The 27,441-nt window shown below is 46.6% G+C and overlaps 1 protein-coding gene across 2 annotated transcripts in view; it reads right to left on the minus strand.

The window, feature by feature from the left end:
- Positions 1-1,943: 1,943 nt before the first annotated feature.
- Morn5 (MORN repeat containing 5) overlaps positions 1,944-27,441 on the minus strand; it is a 32,049-nt gene continuing 6,551 nt past the window's right edge. For both annotated transcript variants that reach the window (XM_076843148.2, XM_076843149.2), the window contains exons 3-5: positions 26,506-26,617; positions 21,636-21,767; positions 1,944-2,060 (exon numbers count right to left, since the gene is read on the minus strand). In XM_076843148.2, the coding sequence (XP_076699263.1) occupies positions 1,981-2,060; positions 21,636-21,767; positions 26,506-26,617 (324 nt within the window). In that variant the 3' untranslated portion in view covers positions 1,944-1,980. The remainder of the gene's footprint in view (positions 2,061-21,635; positions 21,768-26,505; positions 26,618-27,441) is intronic.

Below are 27,441 nucleotides of genomic sequence, written 5' to 3' on the forward strand. Positions count from 1 at the left end.
GGCTAAGGGCTTGGGTCCCTGGCTCCCAGAATTTCTGGGCTGCTGGACAGTGCAAAGCTAAAAAGTTGGTACCATTTCCCAGTTGGTAAATTGTGCATTGCAAAGGCACAAAGAAAGGTGTTTTTTTTTTTTTTTCTCTCTAAATATTGCATCATCCCTAAGTCTTAGTGAGTAGCAGATCAGGCTGGCTGTTGTCTGCATTGTGCTCCCTGAACACCAGCTCTCTGCTGGGCCCTGTGCTGTCTCTGCAGACTCAGAGAAGGGTCCCAGCCCCACCCTGCCTAGAGGAGCTCTCAATCTGGCCAATGATGTAAACAGACATCACTCCAGTATGTTCTGTGGGACAAGGGGAGGCATTTGAGCTGGATCCTATTTCTTACCCCCATTCATGTGCCTCCCCACTCTACTCTCTTAATCCATTTTTCAAATGTTTAGATATTTGTGTATCTTTGATAATATATTAGGCATGTGTGCTTATATGAATGTAACTTCTTTTTTTTTTTTTAAAAAAAGAGGGAATTTTAAAATTTATTTTATAGTTTTTTTTTTTTTTTTTTTCTGGCAGACACAACATCTTTATTTGTACGTGGTGCTGAGGATCGAACCCAGGGCCGTGCGCATGCCAGGCGAGTGCGCTACCACTTGAGCCACATCCTCAGCCCTAAGAATGTAACTTCTGTTTTCAAAACTCAGTTTGTTATCAGCCATGTAGCTCAACCCTATCATTCTGTCAAAGTGACTGGAGTCTGAGAGGGGTGAGGTTATTCCCCAGGTTCCTCCATGGTGCAGCTGAGAGTGGGCCCAGGCTTTCCTCTGGCTGTTGGCTGTACCTGCATGACAGCTCTGGGTTGCTCATTGCAGGTCCAGTTTCCTTTCCCTGCAGAGCCCTCCCAGTTTTTACCAGTTTCTACCAGAAAGTTCTGGTGAGACGGGACATGACCCAGGAGGCCACATGATCCAGCAACCTCCCAAGAGGGACAGTTGTGCAAAGATCCAGGTTGCTTGGGGTCCACAAGTGGCCCTGAGACATGTTGCTGCTTCCACTTCTGTTTTTTCAGTTGACAAATGTGAGCTCTGAGGTGATTCTGAAGACTGATTATATATGCTGCTAACAAACTGCATCATGTGTTAAAACATGTACATATTGTACACCTGCTAAGCACCAGCTCCTTTTCATGTACTATCTCATTTGACTCATTCTCAGCTACTCTGTTGTTTTAAATATCATTATAACCATTTTATAGACAAGGAAACTGAGCTTAGAGAAGTGACTTGCCCAAGGTTATGTAATACTGTGGTTGAGCTGGGATTTGAACCCAGAAATGGATGATGGCAAAGCCACATTCTTCCTATGGCATCAAGCTGATTCTGCACCTCCTCCTGCCTGAGGCTCAAATGATGGCCCCGTAAAGTGTAAAAGACATAAGTGGGGAGTTATTCGGGGAGGTGCCAGCTGTGAGCTGGTCACAATAATCAGGTCCTACTGTCCTCTGAAACCAAGAGAGTCAGTCACTGTCTATGAACCTCAGATGCCCCATTGCAAAAGGTATGCTTACCCCTCCTTTGAAGGCTGCTGTTAGGAGCCGGGAAGATGCCCACATGCTGCCTTGGCCCATGAGGGGCTCATTCAGTCACATATATCTGTTATTGTATGACAATGGTTCTCAAACTTTCATATGCATAAGAACTACCTGAGAATGCAAATTACTAGGTTCCATTCCCAAAGATTCTGATTAGCAAGTCTAGGCTGAGGCCTGGGAATAGCTATAGTTCATGATTTTTCCCAGGTGCTTGTGATGCAGGTGAAATGAGGATGTGTTCTGAGAACGTCTTCGAAGGCAAATACACTTGGAGCCACTGAGTGCAGAAAGCTTTTATTCCTCAGTCAAAATTGAGGCTCTAGAATTACAGCCTCCCAGGGTGAAGGCAGCCAGTGCCAGCGGGACAGATGGCAGCCTCTGGTGGAGGCTGCTGCAGAACTCACAGCTTGGGCCTGTGACCCACGATCTCATCCCAGCCCTTCCGGCAGGTCCGGATGATCCACTCATGCTCATCATCGTCTGTAGGGAAAGAGGAAGAGCCGGTCATGCCTGGTCCTCACCGAGACCTTGCGTGCCCTGGGAGTCCCCCGGGTGGGGTCTTCGAGTTGGAGTGCATTCCAACACAGGCTGATGGTCTGTTGGTGGCCCATGTGTTTAGCTCTGTGTGGGCAGAAGCAACCCTTTCATTTAAATCTAATCCCTCGGCAGAGGGCCTGGTCTGGGGGAAATTGAACACAAAAGGGTTTATAGTTTGTGAATGCTGCTGATGAGGCAGCTTGAGGTCCTTCAGCCACTCTGAGCCGGTTTGATCCTGATGGGCAGTCAGAGTGGCAGCCTCACTCTCCAGTGCTCACCAGTGTGACATATCACAAATAGCAAACCCAGAGCGGTGGGGCCAGGCCTGGCTGGTAGCACTAGCACATAGTTTTAGGTCCTAGTTTCCTTTCTGGGCGTTCCTTTCATGACCCTTCAAAGAACCTAAGGTTTGAGGGTCCAGGGGTCCCCCTGACTCAGGAGCCTGCCAGGGACATGCAGAGGAGCCGCGGTGGCAGCTGTAGCTATTCCCAGCCATCTGGCTCAGCTTCCTCATGGTCTCCCTGGAAAGGCAAGTCTTTCCCATCACTTTAGATGAACAGAGGCTCCAAGGTCAGGTCACTTGCCCACAGCCTGGGGCTAGTGTGTGGGAGGACCCACAATCTGAACCTAGAGTTGTCTAATTATGAAACTTGTGCTGCACAACAAAACCTCACATAGAGTTGAATGAGTCACAGTCCTCAGTCCCACTGCACGTGATCATCCTCTCTCTGTGCAATACCCCTTGTGAATTTCTGTATTTTTATTTTCCCCCTTTCTCCTCCAGACCACACCCAGCCCCTCACCACAACAGGGACACATGCTAATGGTGGGATATAGATCCCTAAAAATGTATGTAGTTATATAAAGTATGTACTGTTGTTTTGTGTCTGAATGTGTTTTTAATTTATGAAAATGGCATTGTGCTGTGAATTTCATTGTGCTGAACTTCTTTCACCCCATGGTACATTTTTAGGACCCCTTTTTGTTGCTACATGGAGTCTAGTTCTTTGCTTCTTGGCTGCCTCATGTTGCATGGTTGGCCCCCTCACGTTTCACTCTCCGTCCTCCCAGTAGCGGAGATGGAGGTTGCCTCCAATTCCCTGCTACCAGGATCAGCACTGGGACAAGCATTCTCCAGTATGTGCATTCAGGGATCTGTGGGAGAATTTCCCTGGGGCTACATCCCAAAAGAAGGGCCATCAATCCTGCACAGACTTTGTTTACCAGTGTTTCCAACTGAGCCTGTGCCCTTCTCTCACCACACTATTTCCTTCCTTCCTCCCTTTCTTCTCTGCTCCTTGTCCTCTGATTCTTCTTTGGGCTATAGCATGGAGTAGTTCTGGCTTTCTCTCCTCTGTACTTAGCTCAGAGCCTTCCACCTGAGATGGGTGATGAATGGTAGAAGCTCTATAACCAGGGGTCTTCCTGAAAGCTGAAATGCAGAAGCCATCTGAATCAGATTCCCCCTGCCCCAGGACGCCTTCTTCTCCTGTAAAAAGCCCCAGGGCCAGGGCTGAGAGATGGAGACTCATGGACAGCCTACTGTGTGCTATTTTAGCACTGCATCTCATTGGATCTCCACAGTGGAGGGTAGAGTGCTTCCATGTTACAAAGAGGATGAGCCTGGTTTTAGGTCTCTGGCCCATGCAATTTGAGGAACTCTTTATCAGGCTTTGCAGCCTAACCTCCACCCAGAGCAGATGTGGGGATGCCAGGACCGAGGCTCCCCCCATGTAACACACACATTTCTTTACCTATGATTTAAGGAAAGAGGCTTGCTGGCTAGTACACGCTGGCTTTTGAAAACTGTCCTGAGTAACCAGTGGGCCTCAGTTTCCCCTAGGCCTGCTGCCTGGCAGTCCCAGTTCAGGCTGGCAAGCCCAGGGGTGGGGAGATGGGCCGCGATGTGTCAGCACACAAGGAGTTAAGCGCTGGTGGAGCCCACTTTTGCCACACTGTGAGCAGCCTGGTTGATAATTACAGTTCTGAAGTCTCCAGGCTATTGGAATCAGTGCAGCTGCAGCCTCTTCAGCGGTAACCCCTGAAACCAGACAAACTGGGTTTATTGTGCTGAACCAGTCCTCAGGCCCCTCCCTGATCGTTACAAATTGACAGCAATGGACTTAACAGCCCTCTTCACTACCCCTTTCACTCTCTACCTGGCTGCACAGCCACCAATTTGAATCACAGATGCCTCCCCTCCAGCAGCTGCTCACCCACCCTCCTCCACCTCCCCTACGCCTCCGAGGCTCCCCTGGCCCTGCCACGCCAGGGTGAGGCTGCCGAGGCACATTTCATCAATATTTAAAATGGAATTAAACCTGTAGCTTTGATTAATGCCTCCCAGATCCCGGGAGTTGTGATTACTATTTTGCAAATTGCGATTGTTGGAATATGTTAATATGATTGTCTGAGAACATCTTCACCTTCTCAGATAATTTCCCCCCTTTTTGGCAGGAGGGGAGGAGAAGGGAGGGAGAAAAAAGACGGGAAAAAAATACCTCGCAAACTCTTTAATCAATTGTAAATTATTACCTTTGGCACTATTGCCAGTGGCACAGATGGAAGGGGAGGAAGATTTCTGGTTCAGTGCATTTATCTGTAAAAGTTTTTGGCTCTTGTTGGCCTCGTATTCCCAGTCTGGGACACTATCCTAAGGGAATAATCTATTTGTCTTAGAACTATTTAGAATCAAGAGAATGAAAATGACACACATTTCTAAAAAAAATGGGGAATGATTACTTTGTTGTATCTTTACTTGTTTAACCAATTAATTCTAAATACCAGCTACAGAACAGGAATCATGCTAGTTTGGGAGGAAGCAGGAGACATTCATGAAAAGTCATGTGAAGGGACAGTTAGCAACTACTGAAAATGACAGTTATAAAATCTGTATAGCAACATGGGGGAAATGTTTTTGATGAGATAATAAGCCAAAAACAATTGAGACGAGGCAAGAAGAAAACAACAACAACAACAAAACATAGGCAGTATGTTTCATGTAAAAATTGTGCACAGAAGAAAAATTAAAGATAATAAACTGAAATGGTTAGCTCTGAGCTGTGGGACTCGAGTGGTTCTTATTTCTGCTTTTGGTATTTCCCAAATCCTTTTCATTATTTGTTGTGTGTTGATGACAGAAAAATTTTAAATAATTATTGATTTTTCCCCTATTCTCCAATTCAATGTCTTGGTAATTTTATGTGTTTTGTTAACTGAAATAAAATATTTTTAAGTTCCTAAAAATGCTGACATATTCTTTAACTTCTTAAAAAGTAAAAATCCTAGCATAAATATGTTGGTAAAAATTCATTAAAATCAGAATAAACAAATTTCCTGTGCAAAAAAAAAAATTTAAATAATTTACGTAATACTCTGCCCTCAAGAGTTGGAAGGAAACTCCCCACTTCGTAAGTGTGGCTACATAGTGACCTCCTTCCAAAAAGAGGACAATATGGAAAGGAAGGGGGAAGAAAGCGTAACTTCACAGAGGAAAAACTTGACCTCAGGCAGGTGTTCAAGGTCAACATCAACATCAGTAAGTCATAATGATATTCTGCACCCTTGACACCTTTGGATGAAAATGGCATTGTGCTTTTGTGGTCTTCTTCCTCAAACTCCACAGCCCCAGTCTACGAATAGGAGAACATCAGACAATTCCAGCCAAGGAACGTTCTGCAAAATACCTGACCAGTACGCTTCAAAACTATCAGACAAAGAAAATGAGAAACTGCCATACCACCGAAGAGGAGCCCAAAGAGACAAAGCTAAATGTAATGTGTCCTGAAACAGAAAATGGACACGAGGGAAAGACTAAGGAGATGGGGGTGCACTGTGGGCTTTAGTTAATGTTAGTTCATCAATATTAACGTCAACAATAAGTGTCATATTCATGAAATACGACAAATGTACCATACAATGTAAGATGCTAATATAAGGGAAACTGGGTGTGAGGCATAGCGAGAATGTTGTACTGTATTCACAAAAGTATGCAATTTGCTCTAAAATAAAAAGATCATTCTAAAAAGTGCACGAGGATCCAGTGTGCTCCCTAACAGGCAAGATCATCTGGTATTCCAAGAGAGATGGAAGGCCCTTCACACTGCCAACCACCCAAACATAGCCATTCACTCCTCTTTGCTCTCATGCTTCCATTATATTATAAATTTTCAATATCTCCTTATATAATATTTTTCTCTCCCAGGACCCAGTTTACAATAGATACTGAATAAATGCTCTGAAGGTGGCACTGAATAAGCCTTTCATTCTGACTTGCCTCAATCGCCATCCACAAACATTCTCCGAGTACCCACTGGGCATCAGAGTCTTAACTCCAACGTCCCCTCCTCACAAGGAGCCTCAGGTCACTCCAGCTTGTCTGTTCTTCACAGCTTGCACCACTCTCCACAATCTTCTTATTTATTATAATGTTGTCTGTCTCCCCTACCTAGACTATAAGCTCTGATGAGCTGAGGAGACTCATCTCCTTGTTCCCTGTGTGTCTCCAGTGCTTAGAGGAATGACTGGCACGTGTAGGTTGTAGTCAATACCAGCTGAATGAAAAAATGAATCAACAAATCTGTCCTGTGGTCTGCCCTGTGCTCAGTGCTGGTGACAGAGAGAACTAAGACCCAGCAGCAACTGCTGCCACGAGGCCCAGGCCAGGCACTCTTTAGTTGTATTTCTGTCAGAGGTTATAAGGCAGAAGATGTCTTTTGTTAGGTTCTGAAGCTTTGTGGCCACTCACATGCCCTGCACCCATAGATCATTAGAAGAACCCGGCTTCCTATAAAAGAGGAAAAGGAACTTGCTTCAGAAGAGATCCCAAATCGACCATAGACTTCCTGATGAGCACCTTCCTGAAAAGGCTTCCCATTTCTTAGTTTTCCCTCCCTGGTTCACCTCACACCATCAAATGTGGCCACCTCCAGGTACCACAGTTGCCCTAATGCACCTGCTTCCCAGTGTCCCTGGGGAAAAAGCCCTTCTGTTCTGGGCCTGGCTCAGGTCCAGGGCCTCTAAGGGCATGCGAGAGGCCAAGGGCACTTGCCATTTCTAGCCTCTAGTATATATAAAAATGAAGAAAGGTCTAAATGAGGCAGTATAAATTGTATATTTTAAATGTTTATATTTGATAAATTATTGCTTTCAACAGAAACAAACAAATGTAATATGAACGTGTTATTACAGAATTTCACTCCAAAAAGTCTTAGGTTCACAGAGACTGAAAGTGGTGTGATCAGGAAAAAGGGTGTGGAGTCAGAGCTGTCTGATGAACATGGTTTTTCTTTAGTCCTATCACAATCCAGACTTAAGGCCCTTCATGAATGTATGTGTGCTGAGCCCTGTGCCCTCCTGTCTGTCCCCTGTCCCACCCCATGGGCCTGCCTGGACATCAGCCTTCCTTGACTCAGGCTGAAGTCATGCTGTTGTTCACCAGCTTGGGGCAACCACATGGACCTGGCATAGATTTGGCACTTAAAAAGTATTGACTCAATATATGGTAAATGAATGAATAAAGAAATGTAAATTTGGAGACATAAAAGTAATAGTTTTATCCTGTGGGATTTGGACAAAAGGAGAAGAATTTCTTCTCCTCCCTGGGCAAATGAAGCTCCCAAGAGGGCCAGGCAGGCATGCCAAGTACAGGTCCAGGGCGCCAGCTGTGTTGCCTTGAGGCCATAGATCAGGCAGCCCCACCATGCAGAGAGGCTGAGCTGCCTAGGATCATACCTGAGCACTAACCATACTTGAAGCTTGCCTGGCCTATGACCTGCTTCACAGAAAAGGTGGGGAGGGGCCAGCCTGCAAAGGGAATAAGCATGCTGGGCCTACTGAGGATGAGTGACATCAGTGCAGTGTGCAGGATAGTATAGAAGAAGAGATCCTGAAAGTCTCAGAATAGCTGCAGGGAAACAGTGATTCCCAGATGGTCAACAGGGAGAGAGACAGCATGGCATGGTGCTTAAGAACATGCTCTGGCTTTGGTGCTCAGTGCCACTAGTTTGGGCAAGTGCGCTCACCTCCATGGGTCTCATTCCCTCATCTGTGAATGTGTCTGCCTGGAAGGTTTGCTGGGAGGATCCAGTGAGATCATTCCTGAATAGAGCTTCACAATGCGTGCTGCACAGGCAATGCCCCAAAACAAACAAACAAACAAACAAAAACAAAGAAAACCAGAAGCTGCTTTGCAAGGTGGGACTACTGGGTGCAAAGCATGGACTGGAAGGAGTTCTGGAATCAGACGGGCCTAGGTCAGGTAGTGAGCCTTCAGCTTGCTTGGTGATAGAGGACAGGCCACTCTGAATCTATGAGCTGAGTTCCTGTCTGTACTTTGGGTTGAAACAGACTTCCTGCAGAGGGCACAGTGAGGCCTAGAGACCCAGGAAGTAGAAACTACAAGTAGAAACTACATCCCTCTGATGGGTCCTTAATTCCCAAACTAGATGCCTACAAGGGACCATCCCTAAAGGACTCACCAGGACACCCTTGGGACTTCTGGTTCCCTGCCAGGATGTGGGGAGCTAAGGGAGGAGAAGGTCTTTACACAGGATCAACATCATAAGGATCAAGCACGATAGCTCAGTTAACGAGTTTTATTCAAAGCCAGGAGGGCAGGCCAGGGCAGGTGAGCCCAGGTAGGGTAAACAGGTGGATTGGGGTCACTGGGTACCCCACCTCTTGGCACACCTTTGGGCTAGGCACATCTGCAGTCACCATGGCTATGCAGGTCCTGACTGTGAGTTGGGGGTGGGATGGGGGCTGGGAAAGGGAGGAGACACAGAAGAAACTGAGTCTGTCCAGGGGCAGAGAAAGAGCCACCCAGGGGGCCTGGCTCTGTGTATTTCGTTCTTCCTCAGTGAATGAGAAGAGGTTGCCCCCACTTAAGACGAGGAAGTAAGGTGGAGGTTTAGAAGGGTGCAATAATTTGCTGTTCCTTCAGGGCAAAGGGGAAGGCTCAGCGTGCTCTGGTACTGGTCACAATTGGTGAAGCAGGGAGTGTGTTCACATGCACAAAGGTGTGTGCTTCCATCCAGTTTTTCTCACACAGAAGAGTGAATTGGTGTGTGTGCCTAGGGGTCTGAAGTCTAAGTATGTGTGAGGGCCCTGTGCTCATCCAAGATGACCAGACTGGCAGTGAGCCTGGAGCCAGGCCAGGTACAGGAGCAAGAGGGTTTCTATCATGGGGGGCTGCTCTCTTTCTTGGGGTCAAGGCCCATCCTAAAAAAAAACTCTAGGCTGGGATCCCAGCCTGTGGGCTGCTCCCACACCCTCTGGCAAAGGCAGGGCTGTGTAGGCAGGTGCGGCAGGGCCACAGGGAGGATGGCAACACCCAGGCCTCCCTGTCATGACTCCTGACAAGAAAGAGGCTTTGAACTTCACTGGCAATGGTGGTGGCCAGAGGCCAAGGCCACAGCATCGTCAATATTGACTGAGGGGTCATTGCCCAGGCAGAGCCTCCAAGGGATGGTGGGAGGCCTTGGGGCTGCTCTTGCTTTTTCCTGTAAAGAATCATCTTTGGGGGTGGGTGGGGGCTGCAGGTGAATTAGGGGCAGCCACTTCATCTGCTGGGAACCAAAGGTGCAGGGCGCAGCACCCACCAGCTTTTCAAGGCCTATTCAAATGTAAGAGGCTTGGAAAAAATGATTGACTCTAAAATATCAAAAAGAGAAATCATAAAACTGAAATTAATAAATGTTATAATTAATGCATTCAGATTTGATTAATTAAACTTAGAAAGCAAACAATTTCATTATACTTGGATTTCCATTTGCAGGCTTGATTTCTTCATTTTGCCAGAATTTTCCAGCATGCATATGACTCTCAAGAAATCACAGCCAATTGTTAAACTTGTAGTTAAGCAATTAACCAAGCAAAGTTAAAAGGATCCTTTCAAAGTTTTAAGACCAAAAAAAAAAAAAATGTGTATTCAATGTGGGAGTGTGGTTACATTCTGTTTTAATATATTGAAATAATTGGGGTAGGGTCTCTAAGGTCAGGCAGCAGGATTAGGGATATCACTGGGGAGGGGTGAGTCGGGCAGGGGATAGAGCTGCCTGGTATTAGGAAGCCCTTCTGTGCGTCAGGTGTGGTGCCTGGCAGGCACTCTGCATGCCCCTTCTCACGCAGTCCTCAAACACCTCTGTGAATGTGCAGTTGGTGTTCTCTCTGTTGTATGGTGGCACCCAGTTGATAGGTATGGGGAAAGTGCCCATAGTCACAATGAGCCTTGGAAATCTCTTAGGGAGCCCCAAGCTGGAGAAGAACATCTCATTAAGTGCCACATAGCCATTCTTCTGACATTGCTGGGACAGTTACTCCTGCTGTTGAGGTGTAGATGCATAGTGAACTTGTATTTGTGAGCAATACAGATCCTTAAATACTCGAGCAAGGTGATCCCAGGATGGGAGGCACCCAGGGACAGAGGTCACCGACTCAGGCCCTCACACTCCCTCCAGAGCAAGTGTGTGCTGGGTGGAGGGTACACATTCACCAGCACTGTCTATAGCTATTCTTCTTGCTTCCTGCTTTTATTTTATGAGTACTAATAATTGGATTTGTGTTTGCTAACCACATTCATGATACCTAGCCACCCTACTTAGGCAGCTCAGAGAAGCCAAGTGCCACAGATACTCTGTCATTGTAGCCTTGCTCACTCCTGCTCTCTGGCTGCATTTAGACAATGGACTAAAGGTGGCCTAGCAGTTGCGAGCCCCTTGTTCAGTTGGCAGATGCTGAAGACTCCATTAGGCCAGGGTTGTGGGGACACTGAGTGATGGTAAGTAGGAATCTACAAAACTCCCTGCAAGACTAGAATTCATTGAGTCCTTGAAGCAATCTGCAAATTCAGTGCTGTCATATGTTTCGCAGGGAGGGTATGGAGACTCAGAGAGGTGAAGATAAATTCCTGAGCTCACACAGCTAGTGAGTGGATGCAGGGTCATAGTCAAATCTGTTTTCAGAGCTGCTACCCATGGTCACTACCCACTTCCCTGAGAAACCTTCTACAACTCCAGTCCTTACTGCTTGCTGTCTGAAGGACAGATGCCAAACTCCCCAACCAGCACTCAAGGCCCTAGATGCCTCTGCCTCGAATGCCCCACCCAGACCCACTGCTGTACTCCTGTCAAAGCCCGAAGGAGGCCTCCTTGATTCCCCCCTGACCCCCAAAACACAGGCAGATCTCAGGGTTCCGTCCTGAGTACCCCGGGCCCCTGGATCTCTCTGTGCATTTGTCCATGCTGTTCCTTCCCTTCTGTGCAACAAAATCCTGCCCTTTAAGGCCTGGCCAGGCACCTCCTCGTCCAGGACATCATCTCGACTAGGCTGGGGACACGCTCACTCTTCTCTGTGCTCCCTCAGCCAATGTGGTTCTGGCTGTGGTAGCACCAGAGAAACAGGGGCACGCCTCACTTTTAGGGGGAGACTACCTCATGTTGGATATTTCAAATTAAACATAAGCATAAATATGACAAGGACTAGAGAGTTGTGTTGGGCTGCCTTCCTTATGTGTCTTGGATGGTCTGTGTTATTTTTATTACTAAACTGTATTTAATACTAAGCTATATTATTAAACTAAACTCAGGCCCCACCCAGGCTTCTGTCCAGAGAACACCCAACCCAGTCCTGTGACCATCTGTTTACACATCTGGTTTGTGGGGTAGGTGCTGGGTCTGGCTCCTACCTGAAAAATCCTAGTGTACACAGTGGCTCAGTGAAGGCCTGGGGAGCTTGGGAGTCCAAGGCTCTAGATGGATAAGAAATGATGTGGATGATGGGGCCACATTTAGAACAGAATGCCAAGGGCAAGTCCGATCAGGAACCTGCAGGCCTCTGGACCAGTTTTGAAACTGGCATCAAAAGCAGATGGGCAGAGGACACAGGGCAGCATGCCAAGGTGACAGTGGCTCCTCCTTTGGATGTGAAGTTAGGGAGGCCCCTGCTTTTCAACTTTTACCCCAGGGTGCAAAATAACCACCATTTCAATTGCTGGTATGTACCAAGCACTCGGCTGGGTGAGTTCTGCTCTCTACCCCTAGCATTTTCTCCTTCATGCTCACATAACCCTGTGGGAAATTTTTATCCCCATTTTCCAGATGAAGAAACTGAAGCTCAGAGAAGTTAGAGACTAGCTCAAGGTCACACAGCTAGTAAGCAGATCTGGCTGACTCTATGCCCAGCTCCTAATCTGTCTGCCTCTCTTAGACCTGAGGTTGAGCCAAAGGCTCTCTTCCTTGAGCTGAGGATGAGAGGTGAGGCGCTTGCCCAATGGGCTTTGGCCCTGCATGCACTTCTATTAAAGGAGACAAACCATGCTGGTGCTGGCTGGGCTGACTCCAGCCACGGAAGGGGAAGCTGTGTCCCCTGGATGCCTCCAGACTGCTGTGGGGGCGGGGGACACATTGTTACTGATGGGCACTATGGCTGGAGGGGGATTTCCAGGGCCTGTGAAGTTGGGCTCAAGGGGCAACTCCGCAGGTCAGGGAGGGGTGGGCAGGGGCAGGCTGTTACTCTTAGAGTAGAGATCTTGTCAGGAGCCTATGGATGGCTTCCAGGTGGCCAACCCTGCCTTCTGTGGGCAAACTTCTGCTGATGGGTTCCAAAACTGGGTAAAATATTCATAGTTTGGCCTAGATTCTTAGAGAGGTTCATGATACAGAAAGGCCACAGCATGTCTCATTGGTTCAGAGTGTGGCCTCTGGTGTCAGAGAGATCTGGGTTCCAATTCTGATTCTTCCCTTTAATAGAAGCAAGACAAGTAAATAATCTGCTTCTCGAGCCTTGGTTTCCCCATCTGCCAAAGAGGGATAATGGCATTTCGTCAAAGGACTGGAATGTGATAAGTCCCTGGCAGTGGAGGCTTCGATGCTCAGAGCTTCCCTTCCTACCCCTTTTGCTTATAGCAAATGCCATGTCTGCTGGCAGCGACGTGCGATCGCAAGGGCATTTCATTTGGCAGTAACGAGTGTGATATTATCCCTCCACAAAGCCTTCATTACAGTGCTGCTGACAATACCACAGATAAAGCAGGGATGCCCCTGCGTGCCAGCCTCCAGGTGATTATCACATTTGGGTAAATTGCCTTTTGTCTTGCTGGAGAGATGACGGGAGGGAGCTGTGCGGGAGACTCAACTGCCATTTTGCAGAAACCGCTAGGGAGGCATCATGGAGAGGTAGCTGGGTTTTCAGAAAGAGCTGTGGCTGGCAGTGGGAAAGCAGGGCTCTGGCCCCAGCTCTACATGGCCAGGTTGTGTGGGGTCGGGCATGTGATTTGCCTTCTAGATCTCAGGTTTCTCACCTGACTGAGAAAGGCTGTGATTTCAGATTGGTTTGGTAGAGGCATTGCAAGTCCCTTGGTCATTGGCCAGGTTTTTTGTTTGTATGATTCTGTGGTTTTGGTATGGGAACCAGGGCCTCACGCATGCTAGGCAAGTGCTCTACACTGAGCCACCTCCTCAGCACTCTGGCCATTTTTTTTTTTTTTTTTTAAAGACAGGGCCTCACTATGTTGCCCAGGCTTGACTCAAACTCCTGAGCTCAAGGGATCCTATTTTTCTGTGTTATCATGAGGATTAGATGAAATGAAATAAAATAATGCCTGTAATGTGCTTGTATCAGCACCTGGAACATAGCAAGCAGGCAGTAAACACTGGTTATTATTATTATCTTTATTTTTCACCTGAAATTGAACATGGATACTTTTGTATATCAATAAGGTTTATTTCTCTGCTGCTATTTTTTAATGTCTACATTGTATTCTATTGTAAGAATATACTGTATGTTATTTAACTAGTCTACTTCTGTTGGACATTTGAGGTGTTCCCAGTTTTCAACATGTTTAAACAATGCCAGAGCTGGGTACAGAGGTGCACACCTGTGTAATCCCATCTACTCAAGAGGCTAAAGCAGGAGGATTGCAAGTTCAAGGCCATCCTCAGCAACATAGTAAGACTGTCTCCAAAAATAAAAAGGGCTTAGGACATAGCTCCCTGGTAGAGCTCCCCTGGGTTCAGTGTCTCATACTACAAAACCCACCAACTACAATAATGCCAAGAAACTTTAGAAGGCCAAAGTGGTCTTTCATTTCTAGGTGTTCACTCTGCAGCTTAAGTCTCACCCTCTTCTAAGTTGTCTGGGGAACAGATAAACACCAATTCTGGGGCTTCTTGCCCATACCTCTTTGAATAGATGATCTTGGAGCTGGCCAGGCAGAGTGGAAAGAGGAAAACCTTGGAAGGAGATGAGACTGAGTGTGAATCCTATTCCTGCAAATTTCCTGGAGAAATTCTTTACCTCACCAAGCCTCAGTTTCTTCATTTGTCAAACAAGGCTCCCAGGAGGATTCCCCTCCTCCTCTATGGAAGTGTCCAGGGCATGGTAAATGCTCCCTTGATGTTACCTTTCATTGCCATCATCATCTTCATCTTCCTCGTTCTCATCCTGGGTGAAGCCCCTGTCACCTCCCAAAGACTCTGAATCACACAGTAGGTCACTGCTCAGACCCCAATTCACACCCCTTCTTTCCAGTGTCCACTTAACAGTGTACATTCAAATGAGGCTTTCGGTTGATTTTAAATTCTGTCTGGAACCCATAGGTTCAAACGCAAAAAGGCCCTCTCTGCAAATAATCACTGGTGTGTGATATTTTTAAGAAGCCAAAGCCATTGTTTCTGATTGAAGGAAAGTTGGTGCTATTTTGAAGAGCAGCGCGATTAAGCGGTGGCGTTATCTCTTTAACCATTGGGAATTATATGCTGTTTGAAAGATTTGTGAGCTCTAGGACATTTGCCAGATGTGCTTGATTCGACATTTCAGACAACAAAGGGGATAATGTTGGCGGGAATCTTGACGGCATTTCTGATGATCAGGATATTCTTTGAGGATGGTACTGAGACCTTTCGGGGAAGAATTTCAGCTTTCACATAAACTAATTTGGGATGCTCACTCTCTGTCTTCCACAAAGCAAATTTAGTTCATTGTTAGTTGTATATGTTAAAATGGTTATGAGGGTTTTTTCTTTGAATATTAATAATGTGCCTTTCATCGGAGACACTCGCATGGGGTATCATTAATTGGGGGGAGGGAGTAAGGATTAGTGGTGCAGTTATTTTGCAAATGATTCCTATGAGTAACGTTGAGGCAAGCAACAGTGACATGAAAGAAATACACGTACAAACCGCCAACACGGCTCGGGCTTAGCCTTCCTGAGAGGATTGAAAGAGACATGTAGGAGGGGGCAGGGTTAGTTAATCTCCCAATTTCCCATCATATTAAAGGCAATTATCTCAAATATCTTCAAATGCTTTCTTACTGACTCTCAGTGTATAAAGAAAGGACCGCTTTTCAAATAAGGTAGTATCTTATTCTAGGGACCATAGTGTTTTTGTCTTAAGACTCTAAAAGGACCTTTTCATTCATTTAGGAAGCTTACTGAGCTCCCGATGCATTCTAGGAATTGTGCCTGGTGGAGGAACAACTATGAATCAGACATGCCCCTGTCTAGATAAATATGCATACAGAATAAATTAGGGCAATGCTGGCAAGAAGGACAAAAGGAACAGTATATTAGTCAGTTTCCTGTTACTATAACAGAATACCTGTGACAACTTATAAAGAGAAAAGTTTTATTTAATTCATGCTTCTGAAGGTTCCAGTCCAAGACTGGGTAGCCCTGTTGCTTTGGGCATCTGGTGAGGAGCACATGGTTGAGCAAACAGCTTGTGATGACAAGCCAGAAAGCCAAGTGGAAAGACTGAGGGTCTCCTTGGATGGCGTGTGCCCAATGGCCTAAAGACCTCCTATAAAACCCTACCTTCTAAATGACCATAGCATTTCCTAATAGTTCCACCCTAGGTACTAAGCCTCCAAAAATGGACCTTGGGGGATACTGCCCATAGTCAGAACACATCAAACAGGCTTTGGGAAGATTTGGGTTCAAATCTAATTTTGTCACAAGTGGGTAACCATGAGCAAGTTATTAACCATCTGAGACCAGGTATCACTAATTATGGCTCATGCAAATTACCCTATTAAAAAGAGTGGGTGAGGACTGGGGTTGTGACTCAGTGGTAGAGTGCTCGCCTAGCATGTGTGAGGCACTGGGTTCGATCCTCGGCATCACATAAAAATAAAATAAAGGTATTGTGTCCAACTACAAATATATATATATATATATAAAGAGAGAGAGAGAGAGAGAGAGAGAGAGAGAGAGAGAGAGAGAGAGCAGGTGAGATAAGCTGGTAAGCTCCTCCACAAGGAGCATTCCTTTTCCACCTCCTGTCTCTGAGTTGTGGATGAGCAGGGGAAGCTGCACACCTTTCTTTGGTGATTACTAACAAAGATGTCATGGCTTTCTGTTATTTGCTAAGCATTGACAGATGAGGAGGAAGGTGATAAGTGGAGAAAGGAGGAAGGGCAATCTATGCTGGGGGAATATGTAAGGAGGTAAAATGTTCAGGATCTGTGTCCCAATGCATGTCAGCTAGCCTGGCTGGACTAAGACAGGGGATAGAAGAGGTCAGAGGATGGAAGGTGGACCTTCAAAATTAGGCCAGGACTGAGAGCCTGCAGACCCCAAACTCCCACCAGCATTTCATTTCCCAAGTGAAAACCTGTGGAGGCAGAAGGATTGAGAATATCTAATCACATTTGTCTCCCTAGAGACTTCTTTGCTCTGCAGCAGTTAGAAAAAGCTTAACAAACATCAGGGCTTAACTTTCTTCTCTCTCCTCCAGCCTGAGTGAACAATTATCCTAACACCAGACACAACTACCAATCACTGCACACCTGTCCTGGCCCAGGTGCTGTACTATGTATTTTACATACTGAATCTCATCTTCCCTAACCACAACTCCTCCAGAGAGGTATACTGCCCATTTTACAGATGAGGAAACTGACGTTCTGGAAGCAAAAGTAATCTACTTATGATCACACAGCTGATCCATGGTGGATTGGGGACTAGAGATCCAAACCCAAGCAATTTCAAGAATTGGAACAACCAAACAAAAACTTTGCAGACCAGATGTGGTCTGAGAGTCACTGGGTTGAGACCTCTGATGACTGTTAAGCTGCTTTGAAAACTTGAGAGTGCTTAGAAATACAGTAGATTGCTTTCATTATTCAGAATAATAAGTTGTCTATTATGTGCCAGGTATTGAATTTTGTATAATTGGTTGAAGAATACGAGGGACTTGCAAGCAGGTGCTCTGCCTGCCTGCTTGCTTTTTCTTTTACACTTAATCAGCTCCAACTCATGGGACTTGTGTGAGATGCTGGGGACATAGTGAGATTCAGATAGTCACATGGTTCCTGTCCTCAAGCGGCTCCCAAATAAAGATACTTCCACTGTCACTGGATAAGTACTGTTAGGGAGGCTCGGGAAGGCTACAGAGGATAGACCTCTAATGCAGTCAGGGCAGTGGAGAGGGCCAGGTGGGTCAGGGAAGGCTGTCTAGAAGAATACTCTACAATGGCTAGTCCTGACTCCTACAGGGACTATGAACTAATTTAGTGCATAGCAACCTATATTTAACAGAAATAAATAGAGGAGAAAAAACCATAATATATTGTATATGCAAAGATACACACATGTGCATGCATGCATGTGTATGTGGGAGAGAGAACGGGGCCATGATATAAAATTCTTTACTGTGAGCTATATAGTCAGAATATGTTGCCTGCCCTGATCCTTTGGCATGTTGTAGGTGTTCAAAGCCTTTTTGAGGAGTGGAAGGATGGATTTAAATTTTTATAGGCTGAGGCAGGGGGATGGCTTGAGCCCAAGAGTTCAAGGTCTGCCTGGGCAGCAAAGCAAGATCCCATCCCTCACACAAAAGAAAAATGATTTGCACAGCAATCCATCAAGGTACCACCCTTCCCAATTAAGAAAGACGTTCTACAACATCCACATCCAGTAAATTGAGCATGTTTTTAGTTTAGCAGCAGCTGGGTTTTATCAGTTAGGCCTAAAGCAAGCTTCTGACTAGGGAAAATGAGCCCACAGGAGACAGGGAAAGAGCCGAGGTCTGAAGAGAGGCCTGAAGGGGAACCGAAGGCAACTCTTTGCTGGTGCCCCAGTCTGTGACCTGCTAAAAAAAATAAGTGCCCAGCCCTGACCCACCCGAGTGGCATGGCTTCATAATAGCAGTGGCAGAGGCACTGTGTTTACTCTGGGATGGCCTCAGTCACCTACGCCAGGCCCAGAGAGCCACCAGCTCCTGCCTCAGGATGCCAACAGGAAGCACTGTTTATGGAGGCAGATTGGAGAGAAAGGCCCTGAGCAAGACAAGATGGACAGAGTGCAGGTCAGTCCCTTGCAGGGGGACGTGAGTCAGGGGTAATGACTAGGTGTCCAAGAACAGAGGCTCGCTTTTAGTGGTTTTCAGGACACTCTGAACTTGGTCCATCTTATAATATCAGGACCAAAATATCCTTTGGCTGTATTCTCCTCCATCCTCGACTCTTAAGGTTGGAAGCACACTAGAAATTATCCAGCCCAACTCCCTCATTTTACACATGAAGAGAAAGGGGCCCAGAGAGGGAAGGCACTGATACAAGGTCAGCCAGCAAGCAGCTTGAGAGGTAGGGCCAGGACTGGGAATCCAGATGCCCCTCTCCCACCATCTTACCAGAAAGGTCTTCTATCTAATTTTGCCCGCTTTGGCCTCTTCTCTAAACAGAGAAGTCTTTCTAAAGGACAAAGCACTTATTAGACTTTTTGCTAAGACCTTCCCTTAATCCCCACTGTCACATGGCGAAAAGACACTCAAGATCTTTCCCACTGCTGTAACCCGGACTCTTGGGCTTCCTCTCTTGCTCTTTTCCCACTCACATATCATAATCTCATGATCCTGAACTACTTGGGCTCCTAGAGGTAAAATATTCTCTCCCAACTCTAAGCTTTACATGTGCTGTTCCCTCTGTTTTTAACACTCTTCCCAACTTTGGGTATTTGTCTGCTCTTTTCTAGGTTTCTGAATAGATTCTGGTTATTCCAGAAAACCTCCCTGGCCTGCTGGCCTCCAGACTTAGTGTCCCCACTAACTTCTCTGGCAGTGACTCTGTTATTATGATTTACTGTACCATTAGTTTCTCTGCTCCTTGACAGATGATTCTGACATTATTACCACCATCATGCTCAACAGGAGCCAGATTCACAGCAGGTACTCAACAAATACCTGCAGACTCTCAGTGTCCATCATTCTATAGGCTTCCTAAGAATGGTCTTCTCTTCCCATGATGTGTTATTAGCTTAATCACCAAGGATGGCTTCTTCTGCCTACAGGATTCTGGGAATCATCATTTCTTGTTCCCAAGTCATAACATGCTTTTTTTATGCTTCTGTGATGGACACAATCTCTACTGGGCCTCTATCTCATTTCTCCTTTGGGGGAGAGGTGAGGTATCTTTGGGAAGAATGATTGCAACTCGTTATACAAGAAAGCATAGAGGACACGTCTGTAGAGGGCGGGTGAGGATGTGGACTAGGCCAGGTAGAAGCGCTCACTGGCCCCCTGCACTCTGCTTTGCCATGCGGGGCCTGGGGCTGACTGGACTACACTTCTGCTTTGCCAGCAGCTCTTGCGGACAGAGGAGTCACATTCTTTTCCCTTTGGCTTGATGTTCATGTCAGTGTTGCTCAGAGTGACACTCATTTCATGTCCAGTTTCCAGGAGTTTTTGTTTTGACCTACTCCCAGAGCCAGCTTCATCCTTTTTTTTGGAGGCTCTTGCTGACCAGTGTACCCTCCTCAGAGGCCAAGGGTCCCAGCTCTGCAGGGCCCCTCCTGAGAGCTCCCAAGAGCCAGCCCAGCTGGACAGTGCCCTCTTGGAGGCCTGACTGTGGTTCCTTGAGGTCCCTCCATGGACCTTCCAGATCCTCCTAACCCAGGCTCTTGATGCCGGCCCGAGTCCTGGAGGCAGGACGACTCCTGCAGCTGCTTGCTCTGTTACCTCAATATACACCATTTGCTTTTTGGGTTTCCAATAGCCACTTAGCGGAGCTCCCGATATTCAGTTCTTTCTGTTTTTCTGGCTGGCCCCTGACTGATACAAGTGGAAACAAGGTAGACAGTCCCTTCCCACATGGATCTGACAGATATTAAGCAAATAATTACAGAAATGAGTTGTTAATTACTGTTGAATTTTGGATACCTGAGGAAAAACACAAAGCCTTTTTTGCATATCAAAGTCCTGAGAAGTCTTCAATAAATAAACCTGGTCAGGACTGCTGGATGTGACAACTCCTTAGCTCATCTGACCAGGGAAGCCCGCAGTGAGCCTGTGAGCATTCAGCAGAGTTAGTGCTCTATAGAGTAAACAGTGCTCTGTGTTCATGGAGAAAGTCATTAAAGAAACATGAGTCAGGACAGTCAGAGAGCACACGTTGGCCCCGTTCCTCCAATGCCCCAGCTCCGGGATTCCAGCCACAGACATGTCAACCATTTGCTTTGCTCTAATACCTTCCTCAGAGGCAACTTTCTGATCATTATGGCTGTCATTATTGGCGAGGATGCTGTCCACAACCAGTAAAGCCATTCTGGTCCATTCCTGAGTTTCTTTCTCATGACAGAGCAAGGTTTCTGGACCTGAGTCTCTAGAGGGACCAACGATCCCTTAAGACTATATGCAAAATATGTGTGTGAACATGTGTACTTGTGTGTATGTATGTGTGGGCATCAGGTCCCACAGCTCTGGTTATTCCTAGTAGGACTGTGACTCCAGGAAAGGGATTAAACGTTAAGGATCATTGCATTACACAAAAATGTTCATGTTCTTATTTGTGCGCTGGGCTCCTGTGAGTTAAGGCACTGTACATCAGTTCTTCTCAGCCTGCTCAGCTTTGTGTTCTCTTCCCCACTTGAATCCTCCAGCTGGCTGTGCCCTCCGGTCTTCCTGGGCCACGAGGCATTGCTCCTCCCTCTGCCTGAGTCCATGCTCCTTCCTCTGACAGGAACCCTTTCCCCTTGCCTGGGCTCAATTCCCAGTTACTCTTCAGGCCTCCACTTAGTTGTCATATCCTTGAAACCTTCTTTGATGGGTCAGTTCTGAACTCAGAACTCCTTAATCATGCTTCCATAGTACCGCTCCCACCTCTCTGGGACACCTATTTTCCCTCCTCCCAGGGCCATACTTTTCCTTCTGGTGGTGCTTACTCTATGACACAATCAACTGTTTGCAAGCCTTGTCTGTTGCCTGTTCAAACCGAAGCTCCTTGGGGAAAGGGATTCGTGTCTTGCTTTGCTGACCAAGCCCAGTGTCTAGCACAGAATAGGTGTCCATTACATGCTATTGAAGGAATGCATGCCAAAATGACTACTTCGGTCCTTTCAGTGCTACACTCACGCGTGCCATCACAGTTAGATGTCCTTGACCCCGCTCTAAGACTATGTATAGACTTACCAGCACAAAAACTCCAATTTTTGTCTTGTCATCAAAAAATTCTTTCTGATCAAATGCAAAATCTTATATGTGGATAAAGAGAAGAGAAAGCATGCCAAGGGTGTCAGAATAAACCCACCTGCGTTTCTCAGAAAGCGGTTCCTATAGTCCTTAATTATCCGCGTGTTGGGGTCGTAGAAGCCATCTCCACAATCATAGGAGGCTGGGGGAATTGTTCTTGGTGGGTCCATGTTGGTGAGTTGAGAGATACCTTGAAAAGGTACAACAAGCAATTAGTTTATTACCAAGGCCAAATCCAAACCAATGCCCCCTTGAGACCCACTGTGGCTGGATGCTCATATTGAACTAAACGTTCCCTGGGTTAGAAGAAACCCAAGCAAGAACAGAGACGCAAGGAGATTTCTGAAAATGGGCCTGTGGGCAGGATCTTGGGAATGCTACTCTGTCTTTCTCCTGATCCCTACTCTTCTCCTTGCTCCTCTCCTTCTTGGAATACCTTGATAAAGGATTCAGGTTCTGGAGTCAGCGAGACCCTGAGCCTGATTCAGAGTTGCCCAGGTGGACAGGAGGGCAGGTCCAGGAGAGGGATGGCATTCAAAGCGTGGGCAAAGGCCACAGGTATGAGTCCTCCAGCTTCACTCAGAAACCTTGTGGAGCAGAGTACATATGAGGGAGAATACAAGGAAGGAAATGGGTCAGGGGGACAAAGGTCAGAGAGTGGAGAAACTTGACTCTTACCTAGTTACCACAGTGGCTGCCATTTATTGAGTGATTATTTGTGCTAGGCATTATGCTTCTCTCATTTCATTTGCTCCTCAGAGAAACCTTGTGGCTCCATTTTATAGATAAGAAAAACAGCCGGTGTGGTGGTACACACCCGTAACCCCAGAGCCTCAGGAGGCTGAAGGCAGGAGGACTGCAAGTTGGAGGCTAGCTTTAGCAACTTAGTGAGACCCTAAGCAAGTTAGTGAGACCCTGTTCCAAAATTTAAAAAATAATTACGAAAGGTCTGGGGATGTGGCTCAGTGGTAAAGTGCCCCTGGGTTCAATCCCTAGTATTAAAAAAAAAATTTGTGTGTGTGTGTGTGTGTGTGTGTGTGTGTGTGTGTGTGTGTGTATAGAGAGAGGGAGAGATAGACAGAGAGAGAGAGAGAGAGAGAGAGAGAGAGAGAGAGAGAGAGAGAATGATGCTCTGAGAAGCCAAGGGGTCAAGAGGAACACAGAGGTAGTGTTCTCAAGGTAACTTGCCCAAAGTTACCCAGCTAGGAAGCAGTCTGGCTCTGGAATCTGTGTGCTAAGTGCCTGTATCAGGAGAGGCAGGGCCTGGGTGCAGCCCCAAGACATGGACGCTGAGATGCCCAGGAGGGAAAGAGGAGGCAAAGCACTTTGTGTCGTCAGCACCTTGAGTGTTATCTTGGAATGCTGTGGCCTGAGTATAGGAAGAGGTTGGAATAAATAACTTCTTAAGTTCCTTCTAATTGTAGACCCTGTCATTCCACGTTCTCTGGATGGACAGTTGGATGCCCACATCCACACTGCCTAATGTTCACAGCTCAATGTTCTGCTGAGTAGGTGCTGTAATGTTGGCTGATGATAACGCCTGGCCCTGACCCCAACGCCGTGCATATTGACTAATGATTAATGAGCATTTATTCCATGCTAAGTTCTTTACAGTCATTCTCTCACTGAAGCCTCAGGTCAATGCCCATTTCGCAGATGCTCAGAGAAGTCAAGGGTCATCCCTAACCATCACCTTGCCAAGCAGCAGAGCTGCCCTAACAATGCCTGCCTTCAGAGTCAGAATGCAGAGTGATATGGGAAAGGAGTGGGCTCTTAGGACAGAGCTCCTCTACTGGGAGTCCCTGGAGGAGAAGGGGAAGACCAGAGAAAGGTCACCACACTGCCTCTGAGACTGGCAGAGGCTCCCCTTTGGTGAAACTAACTGTCATGTGAGGGCTGAATTCTCTTCACCCACACGTGGGCTCTTTGTCCACGGCCTCAGTTGGGGTAAAGAGTTCATGACAAAGTCTAGGCCCCATCACAGTCACAGCTAACCCAGGAGGAGAGTGATACGCAAGGTTCTCAAGTTAAACCTAGGCTGGCAGCTCTGGGTCCTCCCCCACCAGCCAAAATGGGTTTGTTGGTGTCATTACCTTGATTCCTCAAGTGTACTTCTCTCCCTCCACTGTGATGTCAGGAGTATTATTCCTTTTGACAGAAACTCTTTACAGAGCTCTTCCTATATGCCAGGCAATCTGCTAGGTGCTAGGATGTGTCCCTTAATAAGTCCCAGCTCTCTATTGGTGTTGCTCACAGCTGGCTTAGGGAGATAGAGCCAGAACACTCCTGATCTCCGCCCTGGAGGAGGGTCACAGCTGCTTAGTGACATGCCACGGGGAGACCCCACCCAGTCTAGAAATTCAGGGAAGGGGTTTCTGGAAAAAGGGACATAAAACTGAGACCTGAAGATTGGGAAGGAGTTATTTGAGTAAAGTGGATGGGTTAGAGCATTCCAAGTCAAAGAACGGCAGGAAAAAGCTTGGTGTCTGTGAGGAACAGAGAGGAAGCGGCCATGGCAAGAGCAAGAAGGGCCGAGAAGGGTAGGTAGCTAGGGAGAGCTTGGGGACATCAGCAGGAGCTGGTGAAGGAGTTATTTTTAAGAATTTGGACCCTTGTTGGAAGCAGTGGCTCATATTTGTAATTCCAGTGACTAAGAAGAGTGAGGCAGGCAGATCTGAAGTTTGAGGTCAGCCTGAGCAACTTAGCCAGAGACATGGTCAGTCTCAAAACAAAATATAAAAAGGACTGGTGATGTGGCTCAGTGATAAAGTGCCCCGGCTTCAAATTCCAGTCATGAAAAAAAAATTAATTTGAATCCTTACCTTTGGGGTAGTAGGAAATACTCAAGGTTGGAGGTTTGGGAGGTGGTAACCAGATTTATACTTACCAAAGATGCAAGTGACTGCAGAATGGAGACCAGCCCAGGAGGAAATGTGGGATCTTTTTTTTTAATTTGTTGTTTTTAGATATACATGATAATATGGTATATTTTGACATATTATATATATATGAGGTACAACCATTACAATTTTGATGCCATTCTTGTGGTTGAACATGATATGAAATTATACTGGTTGGTATTCACATATGAGTTTAGGAATCAAGTGGGGATCTGAGGAGGTTAGGTAACCCAGGGGAGCAATAAAGGAGGTGTGGAATAGGCCATTGGCAGAGGATGAGCAGAGCCCTGACAGAGGTTCACACAGAAGTGCTCAGTATCTGTTGAATGAACAAATGAAGGAACATATTTGAGAGGTAGAGTCTTAGGACCAGGTGATCTATTGCACGTGGGGCAAAGGGAAGCTGAGAGGCAGCTTATCTGACACTCACTGAGGTAGTCATCACTGGGGAGACAGGGTTGGTGAGATGGTAGTGAAACCAGGGCAGGCAAGTTGAGGGACAACCCATGGAAGGGAAGCTGGATGCAAGAATCCGAGTCTCGGGGACTTTGATTCCAACTTGGAAGCTGATGGCGGTTGAAGGTTAGAAGTGGAGGGAGAGGGATAGAATACTCACTACCGAGGGGAAACCTCATCAGAGATAATGGGGGTGTTGAGATGAGGAGACACAGCGAGACGAAGAAATGGGGGAGCAAGTGTCAGGACGGGAAAGGGAGAGAAGGCAGGTCTCTTGGCCCAAGGTTACAAAGCCAAGAAGTAAAGCAGCTGGGGATTTGAGTTCAGGTCTAGCTGATTCTAATGCCTGGATGCTTTCTGGAAGTTTCTTCCCTGTTGGAGAGTGACTTGTCCAAGTTTATGCAGCCATTGAGAGGGAATGCCAGGACTCGAACTCAGACCTCTGGCTCCATGCTGTCAACTGCACCACACTTTCTCTCCTAACCTAAATTGAGATTTTTTTTTTTACAGTTTCTGAAGTCACTTTGTCACCTGTCATTTGGAATGTATCACCTCAGCTGTGCTCAGAACTATGCTCTACTTGAGATGCACCCAACCTTACATGAGTCTTAGAAACACAGAGAGCCCCTTAAGACACCATTCCCTGAAGGCAGACTCTTGGTCCAGCCGTAGCCCTCTGGGTTGGAAGGTGGCTTTTGCAGGAAGGTCTTGTGATACGGAGAGGGAGACTTGGTTCCCAGATGAACTCTGCCACCAGGAAACGTGTCCAAACTCTATGACCTCAATTTTCTCCTCTGTGACATGGGACTGGGAAGGTTGTCCAGGAGGATTCTCAGGAGGGTCAAGAAGACAAGGATTCCACGGAGTCTCTCCTAGCACTGGGTCCACAGAGCACATACTCCATTGGTGCCGCTCTTTGCCCTTATCTTTCACTTTTTAAACTATTTATGTATTTTCTTTGTACCAGGGATTGAACCCAGGGGTGCTTAACCACTGAGAAGCATCCCCAGCCCTTTTTTTATATTTTATTTAGGGATAGGGTCTCACTGAGTTGCTTAGCACCTTGCTAAGTTGCTGAAGCTGGCTTTGAAATCACCATCCTCCTGTGTCACCCTCTCCCTGAGCCTCTGGGATTACAGGCATGCGCCCCTGTGCCTGGCCTGTTTACATATCTTTAGGGTTGCAGTAGGTACCATAAGTAGAAACAGCTACCATGTACCGTGCACCTGCCAGGCACCTGCCAAGCACATGCGAGACACTGTTCCATGCACTTCATAGGAATTATCTTATCAACAACCGTCTTGTGAGGTAGATGATGTTATCGTTCCCTTTTTGGAGGGGAGGAGCTGAGGTGCAGAGGGGCAGTCCCTTACTCACAGTTCCTGGCTAGTAGATGGAGCTAAGATTTGAGGAATGGCCTTTCTGGCTCCAGGACCTGACTCTCTTATGTTCTGCTGCCTCTGCTCAGTTCCTCCACTCCTTGGGTTACTTCAGTAGGCCATGACACCATTTAACACTGCTTTAGTTTCCCTCTCAGTTTGGGTGTGAAGGAAAGGGCAGATGCCTGGATACCTGAAGGCTTCAAGCCAAAGCAGATCTCCGTGTAAAACCTCCGGTCATAGCCATCGCAGTAGTGCCAGTTCTTAGCATCGTACTGCAGCCCATCTGCAAAGGTGTATGTGCCCTGGAAGACAAAGAACACACGTGCTCTTGAGGAAGCAGGAGACTTTTTGCAGAGAAGGTGGATGTCAAGGAAGAGGTGGGTTTTTATTGCCATAGAAAAGAGGTGATGATTGTCACAATTATTATGGTTGTGAGGATTGGAGGGAATGGGTATAAAGTTCTGAGCTCTGTGCTTGTCATCCAAAGGATGGGGACTCTGTGAATTTAGGTAGACAACCCATTCTCTTGGCCCTCAGTTTTCTCACTTGTAAAATTAGAATAATGATGGTGTGTATTTAATAGGGGCGATTGAGAATTCAATGAGAGGTGCATGTAAAGCACATAATACAGTCCTGATTGTGATAGTTCATTTTATGTGTCAACCTAACTGGACTAAGCGATGCACAGATAGCTGGCAAAATATTTCTGAGTGAGTCTGTGAAGGTGTTTCCACAAAGATTAGCATTTGAGTCAGTAGAATGATTACTTTAGATTGCCTTCACCAGTGCAGGTGGGCATCATCAAATTGTTTGAGGGCTTAAACAGAACAAAAAGGCAGAAAAGGGACCAATTCTATCTCTCTGCCTGAGCAGGGACATCCATTTTCTCCTGCCCTTGGACACCAGCACTTCTAGTTCTTGAGCCTTTGCACTTTGACTGGGAATACATCGTTGACTGCATGGCTCTCAACCTTTGAGTTTGGACTTGAACTTCACCACTGGCATTCCTGGGGCTCCAGATTGCAGAGGGCAGATTGTGAGGCAGCCTTCATAATCCCATCAGCCAATATCTCTTAATAAATCTCTCTCTACATATGTATAGTGTATATATACATGTGTTCATGCA

The sequence above is a fragment of the Callospermophilus lateralis genome, chromosome 2 (genome assembly GCF_048772815.1).
Source record: "Callospermophilus lateralis isolate mCalLat2 chromosome 2, mCalLat2.hap1, whole genome shotgun sequence".
NCBI classification, from domain to species: domain Eukaryota; kingdom Metazoa; phylum Chordata; class Mammalia; order Rodentia; family Sciuridae; genus Callospermophilus; species Callospermophilus lateralis.